Source organism: Melanostigma gelatinosum (assembly GCF_949748355.1).
Source record: "Melanostigma gelatinosum genome assembly, chromosome: 1".
Taxonomy (NCBI): domain Eukaryota; kingdom Metazoa; phylum Chordata; class Actinopteri; order Perciformes; family Zoarcidae; genus Melanostigma; species Melanostigma gelatinosum.
Window position 1 is genome coordinate 25,828,317 of NC_136634.1, and position 19,653 is coordinate 25,847,969.

Below are 19,653 nucleotides of genomic sequence, written 5' to 3' on the forward strand. Positions count from 1 at the left end.
TGATCTTGTGGAAGTGTGTAAATGAGACGAACAGACAGGAGTATGGAGTCTCTGAGATTTACTTCCAAACAAAATCAAACGCATACAGGTACAGGTGTGTTCCTATGTACCCTCTCAGGCTCCGCCCCTTACCACCCAACCAGTGTCCATTCTGAGGTGAGATGCCTCCATCTAGTGTTCACCACACAGGCCCCCCCAGAACCTTCAGAATTGACAGCATGTGCAAAACATTACATTATCCCCGTACAAACCCCCCAAACAACATTACACCCAGTATCAATAGTCTCTCTCAGGAGGTCTGACCCTGCGGCCATAACGGCTATATTTCACAGTCACAGGCAACTCGGCAGGGGCAGGGGTTGGGGCAGGAGGGCGTCCCCGTCGTCGACGGGGACCAGTAGGGGTCCCGACGGACGGGGGGCCTGGGACAGGTGCAGACTTAGGTGGCCGGCCGCGACGTGGGGCTTGAGCCAGTTCCACAGGCTCGTCTGGAACCACATGGGCAGGCTTAAGACGGTCGACCGAAATCAGCTCCTTTTTCCCCCCCCTGTCCACGACAAAACTCTTCGGGCCCGCCTCAAGGACACGGAAAGGCCCGTCGTAGGGAGCCTGCAGTGGAGAACGGTGAGCCTCATGACGGATAAACACATAGCTGGCAGCCATCAGGTCCTTTGGGATGTAGGACTGCGGAAGGCAGTGATGTGTAGGAACCGGGGCCAAAGCACTCGCTGCATCCCGGAAGGTGGACTGGTGAGCTGCAATGGACCAAGGAGTAGAGGAACTCGGGAGGAACTCCCCAGGGACCCTCAGAGGTTGACCGAAAACCAGCTCTGCCGAAGAGGCCTGCAGGTCTTCTTTGGGGGCGGAACGCAGGCCCAACATCACCCATGGCAGACGGTCGATCCAATTGCTGTCTGTGAGAGAGGCCCGGAGAGCAGCCTTCATGGAGCGATGGAAACGTTCACACATTCCGTTGGCCTTCGGGTTATATGCCGTGGTGCGGTGGAGTTTCACACCCAGTCTCTCTGCCACTGCATTCCACAGCTCAGAGGTGAACTGAGAACCCCGGTCAGAAGTCAGGTCTAATGGGGTGCCAAAGCGGGTCACCCAAGCAGAGATGAACGCCCGAGCCACTTCTGCAGCCATTGTGGATGACAGAGGAACAACCTCCGGCCACCTGGTGGTCCTGTCCACCATAGTGAGGAGGTGAGTGAAACCCTGAGACGGGGGAAGTGGGCCCACCAGGTCCACGTGGACATGGTCAAACCGCCTCTCCGGAATGAGAAACGGCTCCAGGGGGGCCTTAGTGTGACGGTGTATCTTGGCCCGCTGACACGCCACACAGGAGGCTGCCCATTGCCTAATGTCCCTTCTTAGGCCTGGCCAGACGAACTTGGCCCCCACCAGCTTCACCGACGCCCTCACCCCCGGGTGTGAAAGGCCATGCATGGTGTCGAACACCCGTCGTCGCCAGTCAGTCGGAACCATGGGGCGAGGCCGGCCAGTGGAAACGTCGCAGAGGAGCATGGCGCCGCTGTCCTGAAACGCCACATCCTCCAGTCGCAGTCCCGTCACAGCTGTCCTGAAAGCCTGAAGGTCCATGTCCGTGAGCTGGTCAGCGGCCATGGCTGCATAATCAATGCCCAGGTGCACAGGGCTGACCTGTGCCCGGGAGAGGCAGTCCGCCACCTGGTTGTATTTACCAGCCACGTGTTGAATGTCCGTAGTGTACTCCGATATGGCGGAAAGTTGGCGCTGTTGACGCCCCGACCACGGCTCTGTGATCTTGGCCATGGCAAAAGTCAGGGGCTTGTGATCAACGAACACTGTGAACCCCCGGCCCTCCAGCAGGAACCTGAAATGACGTATGGCGAGGAAGAGGGCCAGGAGCTCCCTGTCAAAAGTGCTATACTTCCTCTCGTTGTCCCGCAACTTCTTGCTGAAAAAGGCCAGGGGCTGCCAGGCGCCAGCCACCCACTGCTCACACACCGCCCCGACTGCGTAATCGGAGGCATCCGTTGTGAGAGCTATAGGAGCAGCCGGCGATGGGTGTGCCAGCATGGCAGCGTTGGCCAGAGCCACCTTGGAGTTCTCAAATGCCAGGACCCGCTCCGGGGACCAGTCCACGTCCTCGCTGTCTTTCTTCCCCTTTAACGCCTCGTACAGGGGACTCATCAGGTGAGCCGCATGGGGTAGAAAACGATTGTAAAAGTTCACCATTCCTAGATACTCCTGAAGAGGCTTAGCGGTGAGGGGGCGGGGGAAAACAACAATAGCCTCCACCTTGGCGGGTAGAGGAACAGCCCCCTGGGGGGAGACACGATGTCCCAGGAAATCCATTGCCGGCAGGCCAAACTGACATTTGGCCGGGTTCACAATTAATCCATGCTCGTTGAGCCGCTCGAATAATTGCTGGAGATGTCTCCGATGCTCCTCTGCCGATGTGCTGGCTACGAGGATGTCATCCAGATAAACGAACAAAAACGACATACCCCGCAGAACGGAATCCATAAGCCGCTGAAAAGTCTGTGCTGCCCCTTTAAGGCCAAATGGCATCCGCAGGAATTCAAACAGCCCAAACGGGGTGATAACGGCGGTCTTGGGAATATCGAGTGGGTGGACCGGCACCTGGTGGTAGCCACGCACCAAATCTATTTTAGAATAGATAGTGGCTCCCGCCAGGTGGACAGAAAAATCCTGGATGTGTGGAACCGGGTACCGGTCAGGCGTGGTAATATTATTTAAGCGCCGGAAATCACCACACGGGCGCCACTTACCGTCCGCCTTGGGGACCATGTGGAGAGGAGATGCCCAGGGACTATTAGAACGGCGCACAATGCCAAGCCGCTCCATTGTGGAGAACTCCTCCTTGGCTATTGCCAGTTTAACAGCGTCCAGGCGGCGTGCTCGTGCAAAAACTGGCGGCCCAACAGTTGTGATGTAGTGTTCCACACCATGCTTGGCGACAGCGGCAGAGAAGGCGGGGACAGTCAGGGCAGGGAAATCAGAGAGGAGACGCTGGTACGCATCCCCGGTGGCAAGCATATTGGCCAGGGCAGGCGGCCCTGGACCCCCCAGTGTGCACGGATATGTGTCAAAGGACACAGAGTCAATCAGCCGACGATTCGCAACGTCCACTAACAGTCTGTGGGCACACAGAAAATCCGCGCCCAGTATAGGCACCGACACTGAAGCAATAATAAATTCCCACTCAAACTGATGTCCATTGAAACACACCTTGACATACCTGGTGCAAAATGTACGAATGGAAGTCCCATTAGCCGCATCCAGCGGTGGTCCATGTGCATTTCCCAAAGCGTCCACGGCCGATGCAGGTAGGATGCTCCTCTGTGCCCCCGAATCCACCAGCAGACGCCGACCAGAAGACGTGTCCTCAATAAACAGCAGCTCATTGATGACGCCAGCGCTCATAGCCGCTAACGAGCGCCGGCTCTGGCGTTTCCCTGGTTGCCATAACAACATGGTGGAATACAGCGCTTTGCTTTGGAGCCAAAACGGCGATGATAATAACACAGCCCGCTGTCCTCTCTTTGCGCCTGATCCCTGCGCTCGGACGACCGGCCCGACACAGCAGCCACAGTTTGCTCGGGGTCTGACACCGCAGCCACATATTGACGAGAGGCCAGCAGTATCCTGTCTGCCTCCTCTGCCAGCCCACGGTAATCCTTGGTGCGCACAAACGGCGAGGTGGCCAACGCCGTGCGCACCGGCGTCGGGAGCTGCCGTAGGAACAGTTGGACAAAAAGAAAGGCGGTGTCACCTGAACCGAGCAGTGCCAACATATTCTCCATTAGTTCAGTAGGTTTGCTGTCCCCCAATCCGTTGAGTGACAGCAGGCGATCTGCGCGCTCCTCGTCCGATAGCTGAAACAAGCGCAACAGCTGTGTTTTGAGAGCGTTGTATTTCCCCAATGCAGGTGGATCTCTCAGCAATCCCATCATCCGGCGAGTAGTGGAGGAATCCAACGCCGCCACCACATGATAGTATTTAGTATCCTCCACCCTGATCCCGCGGAGGTGAAACTGCGCCTCAATATGTTGGAACCACGGGGCTGGGTCATGCTGCCAAAACTCGGGCAACTTGACTGTCGCTGCATACACGGCAGGAGCGACAGCAGCTGCGTTACCCTCACTATCTGACATTGTTCAGCTCACGTTAGGGTCACCACTGTGGAAGTGTGTAAATGAGACGAACAGACAGGAGTATGGAGTCTCTGAGATTTACTTCCAAACAAAATCAAACGCATACAGGTACAGGTGTGTTCCTATGTACCCTCTCAGGCTCCGCCCCTTACCACCCAACCAGTGTCCATTCTGAGGTGAGATGCCTCCATCTAGTGTTCACCACAATCTGATCATTTATTATTCTGATTTAATAAACTCTGTTATATTTTAAAGAGCAGTCGTCTGTGATTACTTGTGCATATGTGTGTAATAAAGCTGGATGCAGTAGCTTGTGTACGAACTTAAACCTTCAATGTCACTCTGAATGTGTAGTCGCACCCGACTAGATAGATAGATAGATAGATGTAAACTTTATTTATCCCCAGGGGGAAATTCGTTTGTAGCAGCAGCAATTTACAGAGTAAAATATAACGTATGGAATGCACAATATCTACAGTACAATAAAATAACAGAGCAGATATTGACTTGAAGGAATAGATTAATAAAAATAAATAAATAAGCTAGAATAGAATAGAAAATAGAAATGCACAGTATATACCATGAATATAGTGGTATTAATTAAATAAAATTAGCAACTAGTAAACTAAACTAAACAACCTGGACAGTAGAGCCAGGATCACCAACAACAAGCAACAGCCGTGTAGCGTTGTAGTCATGTGAAGGGCGACGATCTGGCCCGAGGTGATTTATTATAAAGTCTAATGGCAGTGGGCAGGAATGTTTTTCTGAATCTGTCCTTGTGACAGCGGAGCTGGATCAGTCTGTTGGAGAAAGTGCTCCGCTGTCCCTGCAGGAGGTGATGGAGGGGGGGGTCCTGGTTATCCAACATGGATAATAGTTTCTTCAGTGTCCTCCTCTCCACCACCTCTTCCAGATTGTCTTGTTTGCAGCCAATGATGGAGCCGGCCTTCTGAACTAGTTTGTTAAGTCTCGGTGGACGCGTTCACCCCCACCACCCGCAGCTTCTCACTCAGCAGCACTGGTTGGATGGTGTTAAATGCACTGGAGAAATCAAAGAAAGTGATTCTCACAGAGCCACCGGATCCATCCAGGTCCGACTGAGCTCGTTGCAGCAGGTAGATGATGGCGTCGTCCACCCCCACACGAGGCTGGTATGCAAATTGCAGAGGGTCCAGTGAGGATTTCACCTGCGGCCGGAGGCGGGCCAAGACCAGCCTCTCCAGCACCTTCATCACATGGGATGTGAGGGCAACTGGTCGGTAGTCATTGAGGCCAGATGGTGTCGTCTTCTTCGGTACAGGAACCAGGCACGACGTCTTCCACAGCACCCGGACTTCCTCCTGCTTCAGGCTCAGGTTGAAGAGGTGTTGAAGGACATTAGACAGCTGGATGGCGCAGGTCTTCAGGACCCTGGGGCTGATGCCATCAGGTCCAGCAGCCTTGCCTTGGTGGAGTCTCTCCAGCTGTCTTCTCACCTGGCCAGTCGTCACAGAGAGGGGGGGGAGGGGGGTCATAGTGTTGGTGGTGGCAGAGCCCTTAGAAGTGGAGGGCTCTGAGTCCATGCAGCTCACCAGGGGGGACAGAGGGGGAGGTGTTTGGGAGGTGTGGTGTGTGGAGGAGACAGATGAGGGCTGTGAGCTAAACCTATTGAAGTGACAGTTTAGCTCATTGGCCCTCACCAGGGAGCCCCCTGGTTGTCTGCCTCCCACCTTGAAGCCGGTTATCTGCTTCATCCCTGACCACACCTCTTCACGTTGTTCTGCTGGAGTTTGGCCTACAGCTTCCTCCTGTAGGTGTCCTTGCACTCCCTGAGCTTCACCCTCAGGTCACGCTGGACTGTCCTGAGCTCCTCCCTGTCCCCAGACCTGAAAGCTGCCTTCTTCTTGTTAAGAAGAACTTTCAGGTCACTGGTAATCCAAGGTTTATTGTTGGGAAAGCAGCTTACAGTCCGGGATGGAATGGCGGTCTGTTCGCAGAATTTAATGTATTCAGTGATACAGTCCGTCATGCTGTTGAGGTCCTCCCCGTGTGGTCCACAAAGCACATCCCATTCCGTAGACTCAAAGCAGTCCTGCAGGGCATCGATAGCCTCCTGAGACCACCTCCTCACAGCCCTAGTGGTCACAGGCAGCCTCTGCACCAGAGGAACATACCTGGGTGTCAACAGGATCAGGTTGTGATCGGACCTGCCAAGGGGGGGAAGGGCAATGGCACTGTATGCATCCTTAGCATTAGCATACAGAAGGTCCAGAGTTTTAATGTTCCAAGTGGGGCAGTCAACATACTGGTCGAACATACTGGTGGACTATTGACATTATGAGTGGCCACTAATTATGAGACTTAGTTTTATCGTTTGGTTATTGGTCCCTGTTCGCAGGGTGGTGCCCCGTTGTTATTAATAATCATTAATAATTGTTACTTACATTAATAATTACATTGATGTCAAGAATTCAGTTTCTTAGATGCTGATAACCCAAACACGCTCCTCTACGTTCCCAACAACATATACAACTGATAGAAAAGGGAAATATACTGCTGAACTTTGGTTTTGTTGTTTTTGTTGTTTTTGTTCACATGGTCGAGTGGATCCTGATCTAGTCTCCGCAACGCCGCTGCTGGATGCTCCCCAGGCACAAACAACATTACAGCCAAAAACCCACCAATCAGCACTCCGAGGATGAACAAGAAGGACTCATCAAAATCTATGGGCACCAAGTCAACGCTTACAACTACAGCCCGTCAATGAACATTGATGACAACATAACATGTATTTGGATTATCTGAACGCGATACAAAGAGGAGAAAGAAGACGTGAAGAAGAAGCCATGACTCATGTGGAGAGTTCGAAGAGCAAATTCACAGAATGCAAGAGAACTTTGACCTCCTTTGTGCGTTATTATAAAATATCTGCGGCATTCGCACCAGCCGTAATCGACCTGCAGTGTGTTGTATACGACAATGGAGTATAACCATGCAGTGACAGCCCTGACTGGACTTTGTAAAGAGGCTTTTACATCATCCGTGAGCCTGAGATATATCACACCTAAGAGAGTTGTGTGACATGGAATACTGCAACCATATTGCAACACACTGAGGAGCAGTACAACAACAGACAACAAGCAAAGACTGAGTTTGTCAGTGAAACCCGAGGATGCCCAGCTGACAATGGAATCAGGCCATGACCGGCGAGGAGGAAAGGACAGAGACAACAGGGGCAGAAGAGGAACACAGAGGGGCAGAGACTTTGAGACACACACCAGCTGAAAACTTTGTGTCATCAATGTGGCCAATCCGGACACAGAGAAGAGACTGCCACCGATCTCCATGGAACAAAGACTGGTGGGGAGGCTGAACAATCAGATGGAGGGGAGGAGCAGGCGGCGGGGCGGACCCCAGTGATGGACCATTGGACGCACACACACAGAGGGTGAGTAAACTTTAGATTCTGACTAAGACAACCTTGTACATTAATAACACACATCAGAAACTAGACAAACACCGCTAACCCCCACATACCATGTGTATTCGAATGAGAAATTAAGGGTTTAGAAAGTTACCACCGATTATGTTAACTATTAAAAGGTCAAATGTTACATTGTTAGTTGACTCAACAGCCACACATTCAGGTTTCGGTATGTCTGCTTTACCTGTCCCTCCCAAAAAGAGTGGAAGGTATTGTGGGACCATTGGCTCAGGAGCCATACCAATTAGTGAGCCGTACACAAAGCCCTTGTCCTGTACACTAGGTCAGGGGTTCTTAACCTTTTTGACCTTGGGGCCCAACTTTTCAAGTACAAAGTATCCCGGGGCCCACTCTGACTATATGCATCAAAAGTGTCAGACAACCTGTAGGTCATACAGAAACAGAGCAGTGGGCCTTTGGAGTCAGTAAAAATTTAAGATTTTTGTCCGCATAAAATAAAAAAGTATCTTTCAGTATAAATAACTGCCGGTGGCTGTATCTGTACAGGTGAAGGACAGTATAGGGCTGTAACTACACTATCAGTGAACAACTGCCTCAAATTTGAAGAAGATTGGACAAAGTATGACCATTCTACAGAGTTTCTTCCATGAAGAGATGATACAATGTGATGATCACAAAGACATTTATTTGTCATGTGTATGTAAACCTGCATACACAACAAGAAGCCCAACAGGCTTTCCCACGAGCGTTGGATGTTTCGTCGCTACGTGTCGCTTTATTTCTGAAGGCTTCAGTGCTTCATTTGATAGCATTAGCTCACATTCCACACACTGAGCCCTCGGCTCTGCCTCGTTGCCTCCGTTCACAAAGCCGTACTTAAGAAAGTCAGGGTTGTACTTGCGAACACATTTAGACTTTTGGGGGGTATGGCACCACTGTCGTCTTCATTTTTTCTTTTTAATAACTTATCCATAACTTTCGCTACAGGCTAGCGGCTATCTGAGTGTCTTCTTCTGCTTATTGCAGCTTGTTAAACAACTAACTGACGCATTACCGCCACCAGGTGGTGGGAAGCTGTATCGTAACTGAGCGTCTCATGGATAACAGTAAGATCTCTGGTGTCTTCAATTGATAACCTATGCAGTCCCGCGGCCCTCGCGGCCCACAGGTGCAAAACTGAAAGTTTTTCGCGGCCCTCTAGGTGGCGCTCGCGGCCCAATCATGGGCCGCGGCCCTATGGTTAAGAATCACTGCTCTAGGGGGTGCGCGAGAGGAAAAGTGTAATGGCGTCTGATGGTGTAATAATGTTAAATATTTAAAAAAAAATGTAATTTCTTAACCATAGGGCCCCGGCCCATGATTGGGCCGCGGCCCTATGGTTAAGAATCACTGCTCTAGGGGGTGCGCGAGAGGAAAAGTGTAATGGCGTCTGATGGTGTAATAATGTTAAATATAAAAAATAAATGTAATTTTAATTTAAAAAGTGGGATTTTTCACAAAATAAAAACATGAATTATAAAAATCCCCTTTGTAAGATTTAAAATTAAAAACGTACAATTTAATAAATGCACTTGAGCTCCTTCCGGCAGTCTTGCCGCCTGCCGCCAGTCGTACACACTAGCCAGCCTAGCTTGTGCAGCTAGCGTCAGCTAACAGCGAACTTCATGCATTCAGCAACATTCATTTAAATATGCTAAACTGGCTGAAATCGGGGAAACTGTCAGGTGGGACATCTGAAGTAGTGATGGCGAGATGAAGCCTCATGAGGCATCGAACCACTTCAGCCAATTGGTTCGAGAAAGGGTTCATTTCTCGAAGCTTCATGTGCACACGATACCACCTACTGGCCAAGTGTATAATCACAGGCAGCTGTATCTGAACCACATAATGTGATGCATTGAATTGTTGTGTCTGTTATGGCTGTTGGGAATGACTATGAATTACAAAAATGTATGACCAAATAATTTTTGTACATAAATTATCACATATGTGCATAATAAAATATTTTTTGAATGTATTCTGTGTGTGTACATTTTCCCAAAATAGTATCATATGATATGGCAGGTTGTGTAATAATGTTATTATGTCACTTTAGGAAAATGGCATGGGCTTAAGCAGGCAGAGGACAGTGAAAGTGCTTGTGGAACTAGGAAGAGGGGACTGAATATGCTTGTGGAACTTGGACAGTGATGTACAGGACAGGGGAAGTTTTATTCATTTCTATTCAGAAATAACAGTTTCTCAACAGTTTTTGGTTTTAAACGATTCCTTTTTTTTTGTTGACACAACCTCTCCGGCCTTTGAAAACACCCTTTCACAGGGTACAGAAGATGCTGGTGTGCATAAAAACGCAAGAGCAAGTCTATATAAATTTTCATACAGGAATTTTTGCCTCTCCCAGTACTCCAGAGGCTTTTCCAGCCTGCTTATATTTGGCTCGGAAAGGTAGCGCTAGACCTCCACAGTGGCATCTGCTGTTACATTTTGAGTCTTCCTTGCCTCCATGACCCTGTTGTCTAAACGATGCCACAGTTTGCTACCTAAGAGGAAACCACAGATCATGTTACTAAGTGTTCTCTTCGGAATAATTGATCTCAAAATGTAAAATAATAGATTACCTCCTGTGACATCATGAGAGGTGGAAGCCTGGGGGATTTCCTCTCTGCTTTGTTTTGACCGTATAATGGTGGCACACTCGGAGGTCAGTCGTTTTATTGCTTCGGTGGCTTTTGTTTGGCTGAAAAATCCTATTACTTTAAATCGGGATCCAGTTTGGACACAAATGCCCTGAATCCAACATCATCCACAATACTGAAGGGCTGTGTGTCCTTCACTATCATGGAGACGAGGGCTTCATCCAGCTCTTGTTTTCTGGTGGCTGGTTAAAAGAGAATAAATACAGTGTCTGTTACCTGTCTTTATTTGCACAATAAACAAAAGTGAACAGGGAAAAATTGTGATGGTGCATTTGTAATATTGTAATGATTTACAATGGCTGGGTGAAGCTCCAGTTTCCTCCTTATTCTCATGCAAGGCACGGTAATGCCTTAGCATGGATGAGGTGTTGTTATTGTACCCCAACTCCTTGGAGCACAATAAACACCTCACCTTTGAATAAAATAAGAAACTGTGAAAAATACAGTTCTTGATAAGCAAACCTAATGTGTCTGAAATAGAGTTAGATTTAGCTTACCTTATTAGGAGTTATCAAATCAAAGTGTTCCCACACAGGGGAAATCCTCCTCTTCCGAGCTGGCTCCATCTTATCACCTATCCTTCTCTCCTCACTCTCCTAACTCTCCAAACTATCTCTCTCTCTCTAAACTCTCCAAACTATATAAACGCTATCCAAACTATCTCTCTCTCTAAACTCTCCAAACTATATAAACGCTATCCAAACTATCTCTCTCTCTCTAAACTCTCCAAACTATATAAACGCCATCCAAACTATTGTAAATAAAAATATACATTCATTCAATGTTAAACACAGCTTATACGCGGATATGTGAGTTCTAGTACACGGAGGTCAAAAACGCCAGGTGGGGCACTCTCGCACTCGCCTGAACAAAGTGGAAAATACTAGAACTCTGAAGGATAGCTTTTGCCCCAGTTAAATGTCACATAGTCTTACAGAGAACCAGTCTCAACTGCCTGCTCCATCTTAGAGATAGAAAGAGGCGCCCTAGCATATCTAGCGCCTAGCTTATCTAGTTGGCCGAACATAACAATATGCTGCTGAATCAACATCTCACACACACTGACGTTCCAGAGAAGGCGGATCCCGGACGTGAGCCAGTGTGGGCGGAGATGCTCAGAGCTCCAACAGGTCATCTTAATGCTAAAAAGAGATCCACCTCCTACTTTGCTTTGACCAATAGGCTCCAAAAGGAGGACCTAATATATGAACGCATGCGCACTCTGTCTAAGCGCCTTTTAGCTTTTCATTCACTCCTACAGAGTGAACTTTTTAGGTCCGTGCACGTTTAACTGCTGGACATAATACTTCTGTCACAAATAAACCTTATTGCTTGAATTGAGCTAAACGCCTCGACCTAAGTCTGTTCACCTGAGTTTTCTCCTCAACATGAGATTTATTCTCAACATGGTAGCAGAGTTTGGCTTTAACGATCAGTAGGAGATACATCTCGTGACGGACTTTTTCTTCTGTCCACAGACAAAACAACAGGTGTTTTCCCGAGAGGCTGGGGATTCCGGCTGACAATCGGAACGATTCTTATCACCTCGGGGAACTGATCAAACAGCGCTGAATCAAAAGGTAAGAGCAGAGCCTATTTAAATGAAATCTGCAGAATTGTATGTAGGACAAAAAACCAAATTGAATTGATCAGAAGTACCGGGTGTGAGTATGAATTGCTTTGACTAAATTTTTAAAGATAAATTGCCGAGCATTGTGACAGGATTGTTATGACAGCAGTGGGTTTTTTTTTAGCATAGCATGTACATGTGTGTGAGTGGATCTAACAGAAATTAAGGATTGTTAACATTGCATAAACTGGCATCGTGTTCACCGTGTAAGTCTTGATAACTGTTCGGAGGTTACACAGCCGTGGCGAAAGCTTCGGTTCGCTGACCAATGACGGTCTGAAAGACTGAATTCCGGGCCACACTGTTGATTTATGCGAAGTTGCAAACTGAGGTTTGGATCAAGTATATAGAAATTGTTGTTGAAATATGCTGATGTGAAAGTAGTGTGTCTGGAGACTGCAAAACGCCATTTCCTAAAGGGACCACGTTCATGCATGTTGTACACTGTAAAACGAAGATCCATCCTGAGAATTTTAATTGAGAAAAATAAATTGATGAGGTCAAATTGAGGTAATTGATGAGGTTTGTGTACCAGTATTGCAGAAGTGGCAGTGTATGGGTTTGCATGCAGCATAGATGTACTCTGGGAAGACATCGATTCAATTGTAGCACAAGAATTCGCCATTTCCTTAGGGACCGTGCTCGCACAAGGCGTATACTGTAAACAATAAGGTCAATAGACCTTTCCTGACGAGGTCTGTGTGCGATTATTTGTGGAATCACGGCTGTGTATGGTCGATTGAGTGTTGAGTAATGCCTATTAGGTGTCCATTTCCTTCGGGACCGTGCTCGTGAAAACGCTATAAGGACAGATCTATATGTGATTTGTGCGTATTTCAGTGACGGCAGTGTATGGTTTCAATTTGGTATGGATGAGAGTGATTGTGTGAAGCTTACATGTGTGAGAGGCAGCTGAGATTTGGAGTTGAGGTGTTGCACAGGCTCGTGTGCTTTTCAGAGATTGACGGTCAGTGGAGCAGAAAACACGCATGAGGACTCAGATTTGTTTGTAATGTTGCTGAAGACGTGGAGCATGTTATCCTAAAGTGTCGAAGATACAATACAGACATGAACATCTTGAAGCAACAAATGTTGGGACAGAGATGGAGTTTGGAGGGAGTTCTTGCAGCGGACAAAGAATAGCGTGAGTGCTGCAGGGCACTGTTGCGATTTCTTAAATAAACGGGATTAGACTGTAGGATTTAGGTTTTTTACTTTTAATTATTATTATTATTATTATTATTTAGAACAGTGATGAAACTTTTACTCTGAACCTGCACACTCCGGTACAGTAGGTGGCGGTATGCACCTATTCAAGTTGGTTGCGATCCGCCAATCAAATTAGAGAAGAAGAAGCAGCAGCAGAGCACAGCAGAGCAACAACAACGAGGCCAGGGTGGGCTGCAGGACCCCAGACTGTCAAGACAGCGATGGGTAAGAACAACCGCCTCACAGGAGGAGCGGTCGGTCGGAGAACGATCCTCCAGCTTTCACCTTCCGCCTTCCGGGCTCGGTGGTGGGGATGTCGGAGAGAGGGAAGAAGACCCCTCGGGATCCGATGGTATTTCTTAATGTTATCTCAGTGGCTTGTTAGCTGAATGCTAAATGCTGGAGCTGTGAAGCATGTGGCCATCTTTTAAAAATTCTAAATGATCTCCGTCCAGATGAACACGCTGAAAACTAATATCACGTGACTATTCAAGTACACTGGGCATGCGGGTGGGTGCCGATGTAAACAGGAAGTAGATTGTTGCTTATTGAAAAAGAACCAATCAAGTAGCGAACGTGGGTGTCTACGTCATAGTTTTCAAACTTATGTGTTTACAAACGTCCACAATAAGAGGCAAGCACAGAGAAGCACAGAGTTTGAGTACAATACTCGGTACTCACTTTCTGGAGGTAACTGTCTGTGTGCTGCATTTCAGATGACGTGTTCATGTTTTATAACAGAGATATCATATTCATTATAGTTGTCTCCATAACATAAGGCAGCATTAAAGCTGCTGGTGTACTTGGAAGAAAAACAATCCATTCATATAATTATATTATTATAATAATACATTGAATACTAATCAATTCTTCTTTGGAATACAACTCATCAATACTGCTAGGTTACACATTTGGTTGACAAATGAACTGCCTTGATGTTGAAATCTGTCAGCCACCCTTTAGTATAGCAGAACATAAGGATTGTCTGCAATATATCACCTAAAATCTGCTTTGATTTGTTTCCAAGCATCTCATGGTTGTTGTTTTTTTGCAGTGGGTGTAGAGATGGGAGACTGGCAGGAGGTGTGGGATGAGAACTTTGACTGCTGCTACTACTGGAACACTCAGACCTATGAGGTGTCCATTGAGCTGCCACAATATCTAGCTGATCAGGTGCAATGTCTGGGGCAGACTACGAACAGGTAGGAACTGACAGAGACACAGTATCACTTGTGAACAGCAGCTTCATCTTTTGAAGTCACTGTACCTATCTGACCTCAAGTACAATTTGTTTGTCTCAAGTACAGCAATTCAGACGTGTATGATGTATTTTGTACTTTTCTTTGTAGCTCTCGTGTCAATGGCAACGGCACAGCACATGAAGCCCATCACACCAACCAAAGTGCTGCAATTGTTGCAGCCCCGCCATCTTCAGCACTGTAGCCAGGCTGACAGAGAGTCACAGCTCTGTTGTGCCGAGTATCCCTTTAGACCTCAGTAGCAATGACTTCATGAACTTCTTTAATGATAAGATTATAATTATTAGAGAGAACATTAATAATCTCCTGCCCTCGACCGATCTTTCCACAAATAGAGTAACCTTAGAAACAACTGTAAACCCTGATATATGTTTAGATGGCTTTACTCCCATTGACCTTGACAAACTGACTTCAACAATTTTTACATCTAAACCTTCCACATGTCTCTTAGACCCTATACCGACTAGGCTGCTTAAAGAAGTGCTACCATTAATTAGCACAACTTTATTAGATATCATCAACCTGTCTTTAGTAACAGGTCAGGTACCACAGTCCTTTAAAGTAGCTGTGATTAAACCTCTTCTTAAGAAGCCCACTCTGGATCCAGAGGTGTTGGCCAACTATAGACCGATCTCGAACCTTCCCTTCCTCTCTAAGATCCTTGAGAAAGCAGTTGCAAATCAGTTGTGTGACTTTCTGTGTAACGATAGTTTATTTGAGGATTTTCAGTCAGGATTTAGAAAGCATCATAGCACAGAGACAGCTCTGGTAAAAATAACTAATGACCTTCTAATCGCATCAGACAAAGGACTCGTCTCTGTTCTTGTCCTGTTAGACCTTAGTGCTGCGTTCGACACTATAGACCACTACATCCTGTTGCAGAGACTGGAACATTATATTGGCATCAAAGGAACCGCACTGAACTGGTTTGGATCCTATTTATCGGATCGATCTCAGTTTGTTTATGTAAATGATGAAGCCTCAATGAGGACCAACGTCAGTTATGGAGTTCCACAAGGTTCTGTGCTTGGACCAATCTTGTTCACCTTATATATGCTTCCTTTAGGCAATATTATCAGAAAACACTCTATAACCTTTCATTGTTATGCAGATGATACTCAATTATATATATCGATCAAACCAGACGAAACCAACCAGCTTGCTAAACTGCAAGCGTGTCTTAAGGACATAAAAACCTGGATGACCTGCAACTTCCTGATGTTAAACTCAGACAAAACTGAAGTTATTCTACTAGACCCAGAACACCTCCGAAATCAGTTATCGAATGATATAGTTTCTCTAGATGGCATTGCGCTGGCATCCAGCAGCACCGTCAAGAATCTTGGAGTTACCGTTGATCAGGATTTGTCTTTCAACTCTCAGATAAAACTTATTTCTAGGACTGCCTTTTTTCACCTACGTAATATTTCAAAAATCAGGCACATCCTATCTCAAAGCGATGCAGAGAAATTAGTTCATGCATTTGTTACCTCTAGACTAGATTACTGCAATTCCTTATTTTCAGGCTGCTCTAATAAGTCTCTTAAATCTCTCCAGCTGATCCAGAATGCTGCAGCTCGTGTACTAACAAGAACTAAGAGGAGAGATCATATTACTCCTGTATTAGCTTCTCTGCACTGGCTCCCTGTAAAATCTAGAATAGAATTTAAAATCCTTTTACTTACCTACAAAGCCCGAACTGGTCAGTCTCCATCATATCTTAAAGAGCTTATAGTACCATACTGCCCTACTAGAGAGTTGCGATCCAGTGATTCAGGGTTACTTGTGGTTCCTAGAGTCTTAAAAAGTAGGACGGGAGCCAGAGCCTTCAGTTATCAGGCTCCTCTTCTGTGGAACCAGCTTCCCGTTTCAGTCCGGGGGGCAGACACACTCACCACATTTAAGAGTAGGCTTAAGACTTTCCTCTTTGATAGTGCTTATAGTTAGGGCTGGCTCTGGCTTGCCTTGGACCGGCCCATGGACAAACTGGTATAGGCAAAAACTACAGGGGGACTTCCTACACTGAGCACCTCTCTCCTCCTCTTCTTCACCTCCGTCTGTATGCATTGATGTCCCATTAATGCTCATTACTAACTTTACTTCTTCCCTGGAGTATTTGTGCTTTCTCGCCTCACAGGATGACCGCAGTTTTATCTGGACACTGGTTCTTCAACCAGCCATGGCCCTACTGACACCTACTACGATCTTCATTGTTAACATTATTAATCCTATTACCGATACCATTAATGCACAGTACTCATTTTGTCTCTTCCCCGGAGTCCTTGTGCTTCCTCTCCTCACAGGTTTCCATGGAGCATGGTTTCATCTGGACCCTGGTCCTTCCACCTACCATGGCCCTGCTGACTCCAACTGCTAATATCACTTTTATTATTACTCACATTACTATTTCATACTACCGATACCATTAATGCACATTATTGACCTGCTTCTTCACCAGAGTCTCTGTGCTTTCTCGCCTCACAGGTTCCTGTGTATCCGGGTTTACCTGGACCAGGTCTTGCCTCCTGTCGTGGTTGTGTCATACATTGAATGTGCTGTAATTACTTTGAATGTGTTGTAATTCACTATCCTGTTCTACACATGACATCATTGCACGTCTGTCCATCCTGGGAGAGGGATCCCTCCTCTATTGCTCTCCCACAGGTTTCTTCCTCTTTCCTCCCCGTTAAAGGGGTTTTTGGGGAGTTTTTCCTGTTCTGATGTGAGGGTCCTGGGACAATAAGATGTCAAACGTGTACATATTGTAAAGCCCTCTGAGGCAAATTTGTAATTTGTGATTTTGGGCTATACAAAAATAAATTGAATTGAATTGAATTGAATCTGTGAAGGAGACCAAAGTGAAGGCAAGTCTCATTTAAGTCCAACACAAATGTGAATTAATTTTAATTAGTTTAAAGACATTTATTCTGAGCTTTAATATGTCACCCTTGTGTTTTTGTCTAAAAGCAGGTCATTGAGAGTACTGTAGGCCTCACAAGTGAAGAAGAGGGAGTTTGTTGCCTCCCCTGGCTGCTCGGAGAACCTTATGGTTCTGGATGGGGATGTCGGAGAGAAAGAAGAAGACTCCTCGGGATCCGATGGTATTTCTTAATGTTATCTCAGTGGCTCTCTAGCTGAATGCAGCTTGTGGCCATCTTTAAAAAATCGATTCACTTCACAAAATGTAGCGAACTAATTAGTTGACATTAGCTGCAAAAATACATCATACCCCAAAATAGCTAATGTTTATGCTTAATGATGGCAGTATGCTAGCTCATGAGACCGGTTTGTTTAAGTTAAGCTAACACTAACGGATCCACCAGAAGCTATTGTGTAGCATGGGCATGGCAACTCAGGCTACATCCACACTAATACGTTTTCATTTAAAAACAAAAACGATCTCCGTCCACACGGGCATCTCAGTATCGTTTTCTAAAAGATCTCCGTCCAGACCAACACACCTGAAAATTAATATCACGTGACTATTCACATACACTGGGCATGCAGGTGGGTGCCGATGTAAACAGGAAGTAGATTGGTTGCTTCGTTTAAAAAAAATACAACAGAGTAATAAAGTAGTCTTTAAAAATGAAAGGTCGTGTTTGACACCGGTACTTAAGATCTTCCTCCAAAATCCTCCTCTATAAACTCAAACAGACACGTTCCGTGGAAACTTTTAGAAGTTTTGTTTTTCAGACTTGGTTACAACACTGTGGGCCTTGTTCTATCGCTCTCTCTCTCATCAAATTTACTTTAAAATGAACACTTACACATAGTTGTTTACTCGAGTATGGGTCAATAAATGTGGTCAACACACGTCTCTCATTCATTTCCTCGGTTTCGTTGTTGTCTGTTCTCACTCGTAGCTCTGCTGCTGAAGTCTCTGTCGTACTGGAGAGCAATTCATGTTTCGTTCCTTTATAGTTCATGTGTGGACTTCACAATAGTTGTGCAAAACAAAATAAGCATTAATAAGAAAAGGAAAGTCCTCCGTTTTGTGTCCGTCCTCCTCAAAGCCTCAAACCGTGACTTCAAACGTCCACTCTGTAGGTCTGATAACACCGCTGGACACGCCACTCACTAATCGCTCCAATAACAGCTTCTTCCTCCGCAACAATGCATAATTTAACTGGACAACAGCTGCTAGTAAAGACAACAAGTTCAGCAACAACTGCAATCAGTTCTCCACCCAATACCTCAGGTTGATACTCAGACACCAGCTGTGAGTGCAGACCAGAACCAACAAAGCACAGAGTTTGAGTACAATACTCAGTACTCACTTTCTGGAGGTAACTGTCTGTGTGCTGTATTTAAGATGAAGTGTTCATGTTTTATAACAGAGATATCATATTCATTATAGTTGTCTCCATAACATAAGGCAGCATTAAAGCTGCTGGTGTACTTGGAAGAAAAACAATCCATTCATATAATTATATTATTATAATAATACATTTAATACTAATCAATTATTCTTTGGAATACAAATCATCAATACTGCTAGGATACACATTTGGTTGACAAATGAACTGCCTTGATGTTGAAATCTATCAGCCACCCTTTAGTATAACAGAACATAAGGATTGTGTGCAATATATCACCTAAAATCTGCTTTGATCTGTTTCCAAGCATCTCATGGTTGTTGTTTTTTTGCAGTGGGTGTAGAGATGGGAGACTGGCAGGTGTTATGGGATAAGATCTTTCGCTGCTACTTCTACAAGAACACTCAGACCAATGAGGTGTCCATTGAGCTGCCACAATATCTAGCTGATCAGGTGCAAAGCCGGGGGCAGACTACGAACAGGTAGGAGGAACTGACAGACACAGTATCATCACAACTGTGTGAACAGCAGCTTCATCTCTCACTGTACCTATCTGACCTCAAGTACAATTCTTTAAACATTTCTTTGGGTTTGTCTCAAGTACAGCAATTCAGACGTGTATGATGTATTTTGTACTTTTCTTTGTAGCTCTCGTGTCAATGGCAACGGCACAGCGCATGAAGCCCATCACACCAACGAAAGTGCTGCAATTGTTGCAGCCCTGCGATCTGTGAAGGAGACCAAAGTGAAGGCAAGTCTCATTTAAGTCCAACACAAATGTGAATTAATTTGAATTTGTTTAAAGACATTTATTCTGAGCTTTAATATGTCACCCTTGTGTTTTTATCTAAAAGCAGGTAATTGAGAGTGCTGTAGGCCCCACAAGTGAAGAAGAGGAGAGGGAGTTCATTGCCTCCCCTGGCTGCTCGGAGAACCTTATGATTTTGCGT

General features: G+C 46.2%; 1 protein-coding gene and 1 long non-coding RNA gene across 2 annotated transcripts; both read left to right on the forward strand.

The window, feature by feature from the left end:
• The first annotated feature begins 13,276 nt into the window (after positions 1 to 13,276).
• LOC306777230 (formin-binding protein 4-like) lies at positions 13,277 to 14,624 on the forward strand. The gene is made up of 3 exons (XM_079268268.1): positions 13,277 to 13,350; positions 14,180 to 14,327; positions 14,475 to 14,624. Exons 1-3 carry the CDS (start codon positions 13,347 to 13,349, stop codon positions 14,566 to 14,568), a joined length of 246 nt encoding a protein of 81 aa, XP_079124394.1. The 5' UTR covers positions 13,277 to 13,346; the 3' UTR covers positions 14,569 to 14,624.
• Positions 14,625 to 17,392: 2,768 nt separating this feature from the next.
• On the forward strand, positions 17,393 to 19,397 carry LOC306796815. Its single transcript, XR_013773073.1, has 3 exons — positions 17,393 to 17,485; positions 19,038 to 19,185; positions 19,352 to 19,397. It is a non-coding gene; the product is annotated as an uncharacterized lncRNA (long non-coding RNA).
• Positions 19,398 to 19,653: the final 256 nt, after the last annotated feature.

What these genes read in the sequence shown, in the direction of transcription:
- LOC306777230 (XM_079268268.1), top strand. An exon ending in CTGGGGCAGACTACGAACAG is followed by an intron (nt 14,328 to 14,474) that starts GTAGGAACTGAC and finishes TTTTCTTTGTAG; the next exon opens with CTCTCGTGTCAATGGCAACG.